Genomic DNA, 10,586 nt, shown 5'->3' with positions numbered 1-10,586 from the left:
TAAAAATGAAAAATATTATTCACACTCCACTTTTTTTTTTATCATAAAGTCTGATAAATGAAAATCATATGATACAAATGATAGTGAGAGTGACATCATAAAAAAGTGACGTGCGATTGACAATTACCTTAAAAACAATGGCGGGTCTAATTTACTCACACATGAATCAGTCAAATGGTATTTTTGCAACATCACTCAAATGCCAATTCTAAAATAGAAATCAACCATAATCTCTCCCTCTCTCTCTCTCTCTCTCTCTCTCTCTCTCTCTCTCTCTCTCTCTCTCTCTCTCTCTCTCTCTCTCTCTCTCTCTCTCTCTCCACGTCGAATTGATGTTATTGATGCATTTTTCAAACATAATTCATCGTAAACTGCTTTGTCAAGCAAAAAGGACAGGGACACACGTGAAATATGATACTACATTCTTTATGGTAAGATACGAAACATTCATTCATAACCAAGCAAAAAAAAAAAAACAGAGACACTTAATACTTTCTTTATAGAAAAGATTATGGTAAGTTATCGTTATGCTTTCAATCTATAGATTTTCTTGTTATTTCTTTTGGTAGACTAAACATATTAGGCAATTAAGACAATATCATTCCCATCATGGTCAGTTACCATGATAATATCATCCCCCTTTATTTTCTTGGTTGTGCGCTGCACCTGGCCTCATATTAAAAAAATTTTTGGTTGGCAAGTGTTGTTATTAGGATTCAAAAGCTTACAGACGAGGTGAATTTTGGCTTTTTCATCCAAAATCAACATCTTGTTCGGATATTGGTACACGTTTATAATGTTTATAATAGTGCGAATTCAAAGATTGAGACACACAAATTTAGATATAGAACTAAATTTTACCATGTACAGTAGGCGTCACATCACTTGGCGTGAATATCTAAACCAAGGTTAAAGAATGATGAAGATGGGAGAAAGGGAATGGCAAGGAGTATAAGGACTGGATATTCCCCATCACAATATAGGTACTTATAATTTTTTCTTCCATAAATTAAATTGACACAGCTTTTTTCTTTATATATATATATATATATATATATATATATTAACACTTACTAAACCCTTTAGTTGTGTACTCACAAGCATCAAGTTGGCCTCAATAAATCTAAACACTGTGTGATGAGTTGGTACTTCATCAAAAGGACCACCTTCTGAAGGTTCTTGATGATATACTAATGGTGAAAGTTCAAAATCCTGCTGTTCTCTTGTGCTCTTCAATCATGACATCTCCTTAGATAATAATGGTGAAAATGATACCTCATGGCTCTTCAGTCATGCCTTTAACAGTTTTGTGAGGTTTGAGGTTTGTGATAGGCCAAGTTCATGTCAGTAAGTTAAACCCACAATGTCTATGACAGAATTTTTTTTTTCAGAAATGAAAGAGAATGAAGGTCTTGTAAATTTCACCTGTCATGTTTTGAGCAAATAATGGTACATGTCTCATGAATCCTCTTCTTTAATTAAGGCTTCCTCTCATTCTGATTAATCTGTCATGAGTACGGATAATTTCCATGATTAATCACTTAACTATCAATTGGAGAACAGTTAAAATCTTAACAAGGATCATTTGGCAAAATGTTATCAACAGAAATAATTCTGGTTATGCAACATGTAACCAAAATATCAACAAATTTCCTTAGTAAATGTGCACTTATCTTGAACCTGTACACAATCAGTTACCATCCATATGCTGTTCCATTTCCTCTTCTATTTTTTGGATATATGATGCCATTGCATGAAAAGTAATCCTGTAATCCCGGTAAGGTTTTACCCAAGATTTTGAACTAGTTTCCAGAGAATATGTCTACTTCCTTGTGAAGTATTGAATTTTGGAAAAGTCCTTAATGGAATCCCATATTCCTGTGCTTCCAAAACCGTACTTTTGTAGCATTGTGTCATAAAGGATAAAGTTCGAAGTCTATCCTGTCTCCTAGTGATATAATATGGAAGAAACACCTCGGTTTGCAGGGCCCGAGCAAGATTTGCCCAAAATGCTCAGATAATTGCACTAGAACAGTAAAATAGAACTCAAGAGTCAAGATCAGCCAACTTCAAAGAAACTTTTTTTTCCTTTTTTTCACTTCCTCTTGTCTTGCTGCAAAATTTCAAGCTGGCCTACTCTTAAATTGTAGCCCCAGCTTGTAACTTTCATACCGTAGAGCTTCGGAGTTATGGTTATTATGGAAGTAACGTTCAAAGTAAGATCTTTAGACTATACATCAGAGTTACAAGTGTATGTTTTTTCTTTTTCATCTATAGTTTATTACATCTCAGCCCATATCACTTGTGTAATAAGAGAGACTTCAATTGGTGCAACCTCAAATTTAGTCCAATTAGTCTAATCTCTAAACGAACAAAGATGAGTTCAGAAAACTTTCTGACTTCAATCAAGATCAGTTTACGAACTATTTGATCATTAACCAACTTGTCATACTCAGCAAGGATATACCATGAATTGCTTAATTGCATGTTTGAAGTTCACCTAGTAGTTGCATCATCTTACCATAAAGCACCAGGACATGAAAAGAATATCATACTATGTACCTTTTTATGGTCAGAACCTAGTCCACTGTAACGTTAGCATTTAAGGTAGGAAAGGAAGGGAAATGCAGGTAAAGTCTAGCTGTCAAAAATAATAATGGTTTTTGGTCCCGCGCTCATTCGTCTCCATCCATTGCCAAAGAATCTCACTCAAATCATACACACTGTCTCTCTCTTTCATACAAGTAAATCCGATAAAAAGAAGTCCTGTGGTCTACAAGCAGTCGTACAAATTGTGTTTGAAGATTTTGTTAGACTTGTTGAGCTTTTTGATAGAGGACAAGATCAAGGACAAGATACCAAGAGGATCTTTCAGTATTCATGTGGGCACAGGGCACCTATTGTGGTTTTTTTTTCCTCGCTTAACTTGAATTGGCAGAGAAAAAGATAACTTCCACTAACAACTATTGCATTTTTGTTGCTTATAAGATTGAGCAATATTGCTGCATGATAGCTGCAACATCATCAGCCTAAATGGAGAGAAATGGAGAGTATGATATCATCGGTTGGTTTGATGAAGTAGCTGAAACCGCAGATTCAGTTCAGACTCAAACACTCAGCCAAATTCTTCGGCTGAATTATGGAGTTGAGTACCTCAAGAAATGGTTTCGGGACATCAACATTCAAGAAATGGAAGAAAATGCATTGGAATCCCTTTTTACCTCTTTGGTTCCTCTTGCTTCCCATGCGGATTTAGAACATTATATTCAGAGAATTGCTGATGGAGACGACGCTCCTCTACTCACTCAAGAAGCAATCACAAATCTCTCGTTGAGGTAGAGCTTTCTTACTTGATTTCTTTATCATCTCTGAGGTTGAGCTTTCTTACTTGATTTCTTGATCATCCCTTTCTTTTCCTTCTTCGTTGTTTTCGACATGCAATCAAATGATTACACAATAAAGTACACTTTCGAAACATTAGAAATTGATGGCTTCATATTACCTATCTTCTTTCTCTTCTTTCCCATCCGGCGTTGCTGAATAATTAATTGAGAAACAGTTCAACTTGAACTTGCAAGAAGACAACAAATCTATACCAATTATTGGTATCGAGAAACTAAAAAAAAATGTATCTTTCAGATAAATTGAAAGAAAATCACCACCAACCACTCAATACTGTTCAACAAAAAGTTTTTCTCATTTGTTCTCACTTTGGCCAACTATTACATCAATGGACTATGAAAACTAACCAGCTCTGGAACAACCGAGGGACGACAGAAGTTTGTACCATTCACAAGGCATAGTTCAAAGACTACTCTTCAGATTTTCAAGTTGGCAGCGGCTTATAGATCAAGGTATCGTTCTCTCTCACTCTCACAAACAAACATAGAGCAATATTCCGTTTGGAATTCCTCTAGTTATTCTATTATCACAAACATAGAATCATGGAATCCTAGAATTCTTCCTTTACCATGAAGTAGAGTATAATAGTAAATCAACTTAGAATTTTCCCTTACCTAGACTTAGGACCATACGTAGATACAATCCATAATTACTTTTGTTACTTCTCATCCCTTTTTTGGCTTAACACGGTGGCCCTAGGATCTATCCAATAAGGGAAGGAGGAAGAATTCTTGAGTTGATTTACAGCAGCAAGCAGTTCAAAACAAAAGGTGGATTAACAGTTGGCACAGCCACCACACACTACTATGCTAGTGAGGAGTTCAAGATCAAACAGGAGCAGACAAAATCATTTACTTGTAGCCCTGAAGCAGTGATTTCAAGTGGAGATTACAATCAATCCACCTACTGTCACCTCCTTCTTGGACTTCATTTTCGCGATGAAGTTGAATTCATTACCTCAACATTTGCTTATAGCATAGTGCAAGCTTTCAGATCATTTGAAGAGTTGTGGAGGGAGATATGTGATGACATAAGAGAAGGAAGTTTAAGCTCAAGAATCACCATAACAAAGGTGAGAAATGCCGTCTTGGATATCATTTCGCCAAATCCTTGTCTGGCCTCAAGGATTGCATCAACTTGTGAGGAATTGGAGGAGAAGGATTGGTTTTGCATGATCCCAAAGTTGTGGCCAAATGCTAAGTATGTCTATTCCATTATGACAGGATCAATGCAACCGTATTTGAGAAAGTTAAGGCATTATGCTGGGAACTTGCCTCTTGTGAGTGCTGATTATGGGTCCACAGAGAGCTGGATTGGAGTAAATGTGGATCCTTCTTCTCCTCCAGAGAAAGTTACCTTTGCGGTTATGCCCAATTTTTCTTACTTTGAATTCATACCTCTTCATAGACAAAGCCAACAGAACTCAAATTCAAACACAGATGACTTTATAGAAGAGGATCCAGTACCACTCTCTCAAGTCAAGCTGGGGCAAGAATATGAGATTGTTTTAACCACTTTCACAGGTCAGTAAATGACGGTAAAAGTTAATCTTTGATTTGCATTACCTACTATTTAGGGAACAAAATTGCTAAGTATGGCTCCTTGGAATTGACGCAGATCTTTCGGGGCCGCCTTCAATTTTCATTATGGGTCCTGAAAGTGACTCATTAATCCTCTTGTGATCTTTTAGCTCCATCATCGCATATAGTAATAATATCATGATCCACAAAATTTCTCCATAGCCATTCAATTTATGAGTAGAAAAGTAAACTGTCCCATCTCTTAATTTAAACCATGAAGCATGGAGACGTGTTTGATATTACCATGCTAGTACCAGTATATATTTGTGAACTTGTTTCTCCAAGACGCTGATATTATCCAGTTGACCAGAAACATGGACCGTCTAGGACGTCAAAAAACACCAGATCTTTGAAGAATCTAAATCTTTATGTTTATTAGCAGTTGTCTTAAAGAAAATTGGAAGTGATACGACACTAGACAACCGAGTGAAATGAAAATGAAAATATTATGATGATTACAACTAAAGTTATGGTGCAAATGCATTTGTCTCTCTCAAGTCTAGATACTTGTCCTTTGTCATTTGCCCAAATCAAGTGTAGTTGAGTTGATCTTCCTTTATCCCAAGGAATTTGCCTGTCCATTATTGCTTTCCACACGTTACATGACTTTTGCACCTTCTCTCCAAAGGGATGATTATATTCAAATTATATGGCATTAGGGTTTCTCACTTTCTCTTACCTGGTCAATTATATTTCTGGCTTCATATTCTCAATCATTAGACTTGCAAAAGAGATGGGAAATTTTTTTACTGAAAAACTCCCTGGGCTTATGGTTCCTTATTAACACTCTCCCCTACCTCTTATCTATCTTGCAGGGCTATACCGGTATAGGTTAGGAGATGTGGTAGAAGTGGCTGGTTTCCACAAAAAGATCCCCAAGCTGAACTTTATATGCAGGAGAAAGTTAATATTAACAGTGAACATTGACAAGAATACCGAAAAAGATCTTCAATTAGTGGTGGAAAGGGGTTCTCAAGCTCTTAGCAAGTCAAAAGCTGAGCTAGTGGACTTCACAAGCCATGCTGATGCAGCAAAGCAACCAGGCCATTATGTAATATACTGGGAAATCAATGGAGAAGTTGAAGAAAGGGTCCTAAGAGAATGTTGTCGCGAAATGGATGCCTCTTTTGTCGACCATGGATATGTTGTCTCCCGAAGAACAAATTCCATTGGCCCTCTAGAGCTCTGCATTGTGGAGAAGGGTACTTTCAAGAAGATTTTAGAACATTTCATAAGAAATGGAGCAGCATTGAGCCAATTTAAGATCCCTAGGTGCACTAGCAACCAAGTCCTGCTTAAAATTCTGGATGCCAGCACAATTAAAAGGTTTCGCAGCACAGCATACGGACAAGAATTATGACTACACAGATTTGCAACTGTTTATTTCCAGCCAAGCTTTTCGTTACTGTTTTCATATCTAGGGAATTAGCTGGATAAGATTCACTGATGTGGTTATTAGTGATTAAAAAATCTAGACATCGGAGAAACTGATAGTAATAAAAGTTGAAGATTTAAAAAAAAAAAATCAGATATTAAAAGTTGAAGATTTTCCTGGATGATCAGTTTGTCCGTATTAAAATCTTCAACTTTTATTTTTAAAAGTTGAAGATTTTAATACGGACAAACTGATCATCCAGGAAAAATGGAGCAACCTATGGAAGCATGATTGTACCACCAGCTCTTTTTGGTCAGTAGGTAAATGCGTGTTCACTTGGAATTAGAAAGCTTGTCAAGACATTACTCACTTTCAAATTTACTGTGCTTTTTTTTTTCTTTTTTTTTTTCCGCTCTTTTCAGTTTTGCCTGATTCTCTTAACGCCAGATCACTACTTTGAATTTGATTCCTCTTAGCAATTTTCAGAATTGCTGTTACAGATACAATTGGTGTATGTTTAAGATAGCACATAGACAAGCATAATATCATCTACCGTGAAAGAAGGTTTATTACAAGCGTATGAGCTCTAATCAACTATTATTTGGATTATTGCCTTGCAATGTTGCCTAAGAAAATCTAGAGAAATTGTCTATGTGATTTGAAGTATAAGTTTATTTATGTACTCCAAAAAGGAAAGAGAACTCAAGGGGAAAAAATCCAGAAAACCAAAAAGAATTATTGGCAAGATAATCAAGAAAAAGTATGCATTAGATCAACCTTGTTCAAATATGAAAGAGTTCTTGAATCTGTGCATGACCGCCATATCCTAGGTCATCAATCCAACCATTGCAATGAAAACTACATTTGATTAAAAACTAAACCCAAAACTATCTTTACGCAAAGCTAAACTCGGTCCCTTGGTCTCCCTCCCTTCCATGTCTATCTTTTTCTTTTTTTTTGGGTTATTTTAGTGTATTTGAAATAAAGTCTCTTCTAGAGTTTCCTAGTAAGAGTTTCTTTTCTTCTAGGAATTTTTAGTGGGAGTTTTCTCCTCTCTTAAGGATTTCTCGTGCGAGTTTTGTTAGTTTTATATTTCTTTTATTGATTTAAGTTTTCTCATATTTAATTACCAAATTGAGATTTTTTAGCTGTACCTCGTCGGATCTCACATTAACATTTGCACTTGAATCGGTTTATTAATGGATCTGGGAGAAAGTAAGCGACGCGATTGAAAACATACACAAATGATCATGAGACAATAAATGTTTTATCTTGTAAGTATATTTTGAGTTTCACAGTGTAATATTCACTTGACCTTTTAAGATCTATATTGTCTAATTTTGTTCTTCAGATCTGTTTGTCTTTGTGTATGGTTGATGTCAATTTTGCCATTAATGCAGATGCAATGAATGATGAAATGTTTAAAAAAAAAAAGTAAAAAAAAAATCTTTACGTGGGTAGGGCATTCCTGGTTATCTTTCATTGTCAAAAGGTTTCATGTAGGGAACAAGAGAGATGAAGAAAAAGTACGAACCCATAAAGTAAAAGTCTAACAGTTGTATCATGACTTTACTCTTTGTAATTATTAATATTCGTACTTGTGATTTAAATCAACCACGAAGAAAGTTGATTAGTCCCAAAAAAAAAAAAAAAAAAAGTGCCATGCATGTGTAACACCTTAGACATTATAAGCACTATTTGCACAAAAGACAATTGTTGAGACATGGATAATCAACTTTCCGACCCTAACATAATGATGATCAACTTTTTCCAGTAAAAGTTTAACAGTAGATTCCAGTCAGTTCATATTAAGAAATTAAGACTTAAGCTGTCGCAAATAAAGGAGAAAGCCAACAGAATCAAGAGCCTCCTTCACTGCAAATAAGGACAAGATCTTGAAAGCACAGCCATAAGTTGAGCTGTTATTCAAGTTAAATAGAACATTTGATGTAGAAGTAGTACAATTTTAGTGTAAGACTTATATGACTAAATTTATGCAAAAATCATGAGTATACCAAAATTTATGTAAAAATTTGCACCCGCTTGTTAGATTTATATGATTGATTTGAACTGAAACTTGTGAGGGTCCAAATCCGAAAGCACATTCAGCTAGCACTTGGATTGGTGGTGATATCTTTTCATCGGTGACAAAATCATTATCCGCTTGTACTTTTGGTCTAATTTGTGATGATTTTGAAAATTATTTTTTGTCAGCATTTGAAATACAGAGTCGGAGAGCTACAAGAATAGCCAGATTTGACAAAAGAAACCGTCATATTCACAAAAGCCACAAGTTTGGACTTGTATGCATGCATGAATAATTTACAAAATTGGCTTGAGATATGCATTAAAGGGTGCAGGATTCGAACCAAAGGAATTTGTAGTTACTAAAAATTGACAAAGATTCAAAGATGCAGGAACACCAAATGGTTATAACAACAGTTGCAAGAAAGAAAAGCTACTGCTTGATTTAAGATAGAAAGAAAAAAAAAATTTACTGCATTTATTGTAGTTCTATACATTAAAAAAATACGAGCATTTCATGCTTTGTGGTTTACTAAATCTACCTAATTCCAAAAGTTAATAGAATTGAAAAACATATATTGTCTAGGACTTAATTTCTTTGTCAGAGATGAAGAATTTGAAGAAAAACAGAATAAAGAAAATTTCTCCAGGTAGCTATAGCTCAAACTGTGCTTATGCTAGAAGCAAAGATAGTGAGAACGCTGCTACGTGCGGAAATAGCCTTTATATGTAGCTGTGGCATCTTAATATATGACCTTTTGGTCGGAAGTCTTATCTGTACGTGCTGAGAAATTTGAGTAATAAAATCTAAACATTGATAAAAACAAACCGTTAGGAAATTGGTTTAATTTTTTTTAGTCAGATTTCTTTTAATTTCTTTTAGTTTACTTATTAGTTTTAGTTATTTGAAGTAGTAGCCAAGAAATTTCCTATTTTGTTTAGGATTTAGAACCTATTTCCTATTCTGTATAAGTATAGGAATTAACATTAGTTTCCTGTTATTATTTGATTTTTGGTCAAATAATATTCTTTATAAATAAGTGCGTTGGCAGATTATAAAATGGCACACAAGAAACACATAAGAGTGACATGTAACCTTACACATGGGGTGAGAGAGGGTTTTTGAGAGATGAAAGATGGTATACAAGGGTTGAACTTAGGTTCAAATTGTATTATTGCATAGGATTTTACTCTCATAATAAAGAACGGTTTCTCTCCGTGAATATAAGTTCAATGATGGAACCGAACCACATTAAAACTCATGTGTTATTTATCTTTCATGCTTGTGTTTATTTGTCATTAAATTGTTATGTACTTGATATTTCAATAGTCATTTGTTACGCGTTTAGATCCCAACACAAACTCAATTTTCTTGACGTTCAAACATCATTATTAAGGGATTGATATGACAAATATTAATTGATAGATGTTACCGAAGAGGATAAATACAAAATAGCTAAAATGCACTCTAAATAATGTGGTATAATAGGGTTGTTCTCAGTTAATTATTTTAACTGATTATAAATTTTGATTTTGGATAATCATTTTTTTTTTATGTTCTTGGTTACTTTTATATCCTGATTATAAATTTTTTAATGATCATCCAAAAAAATTTAAAATTTAAAATCACTCAACGAGTAGGTTTTGCTATATATTATGATTATTATTCTTTATAATCAATTTTTATGATTAAAATTTGTAAAATCTAAAGCAACCGAAAACAAGTTCAATATGTTGGCCGATATTAATGGTTTTGCCCTGCTATTATTTATTTATGTCTAGCAGAGAATGATTGAATCATAACACATGAATCACGATCATCAAAAACACATGAATCACGACCTTGGACTGTTTCTTTTGCGGCTTCTACCTGTGTATCATTTTCTATTATGTATTCCCACCGGCCACTTTTCTTTCAACCTTTATTCTTGTTGCAGTTCTCTTTTTTTTCCTTTTAACGACTGTTTAATTAGTAAAGTCATTCAAAACTCCATCTTTTCAGACATCAATATCTCAGTCGATTTGTTGGACTCAACAGTTGAGCTGCTGACTATTTTGTACCAAATACGACTTTTGTAGGTCCCATAAAAAAATTTGAATCATCAAGTTAATCCAAGATGATTTGAATGCTATTAAATCAAAATTTTTTGCAGATGTGTCTAAAAGTTTACGAATGATCATTGAGCATTGCTCACATGACAGAA

General features: G+C 34.5%; 1 protein-coding gene across 1 annotated transcript; it reads left to right on the top strand.

Moving 5' to 3' along the window:
- The first annotated feature begins 2,717 nt into the window (after positions 1-2,717).
- On the top strand, positions 2,718-6,734 carry LOC113690743 (indole-3-acetic acid-amido synthetase GH3.10). The gene is made up of 4 exons (XM_027208768.2): positions 2,718-3,335; positions 3,753-3,854; positions 4,102-4,925; positions 5,798-6,734. The coding sequence occupies exons 1-4, from the start codon at positions 3,034-3,036 to the stop codon at positions 6,340-6,342; spliced, it is 1,773 nt and encodes a 590-aa protein (XP_027064569.1). The 5' UTR covers positions 2,718-3,033; the 3' UTR covers positions 6,343-6,734.
- Positions 6,735-10,586: the final 3,852 nt, after the last annotated feature.

This window comes from Coffea arabica, chromosome 5c (assembly GCF_036785885.1).
Source record: "Coffea arabica cultivar ET-39 chromosome 5c, Coffea Arabica ET-39 HiFi, whole genome shotgun sequence".
In the NCBI taxonomy this organism is placed as follows: Eukaryota; Viridiplantae; Streptophyta; class Magnoliopsida; order Gentianales; family Rubiaceae; genus Coffea; species Coffea arabica.
The sequence above is the reverse complement of the archived record's forward strand: the minus strand, read 5'-3'. Positions and strand labels throughout refer to the sequence as shown.

Excerpts from the sequence above, each read along its gene's own strand:
- LOC113690743 (XM_027208768.2), top strand. The coding sequence starts at position 3,034 with ATGGAGAGAAATGGAGAGTATGATATCATCGGTTGGTTTGATGAAGTA. Across the intron at positions 3,336-3,752 it reads ATCACAAATCTCTCGTTGAG|CTCTGGAACAACCGAGGGAC; the intron begins GTAGAGCTTTCT and ends AAAACTAACCAG. Across the intron at positions 4,926-5,797 it reads TGTTTTAACCACTTTCACAG|GGCTATACCGGTATAGGTTA; the intron begins GTCAGTAAATGA and ends TCTATCTTGCAG.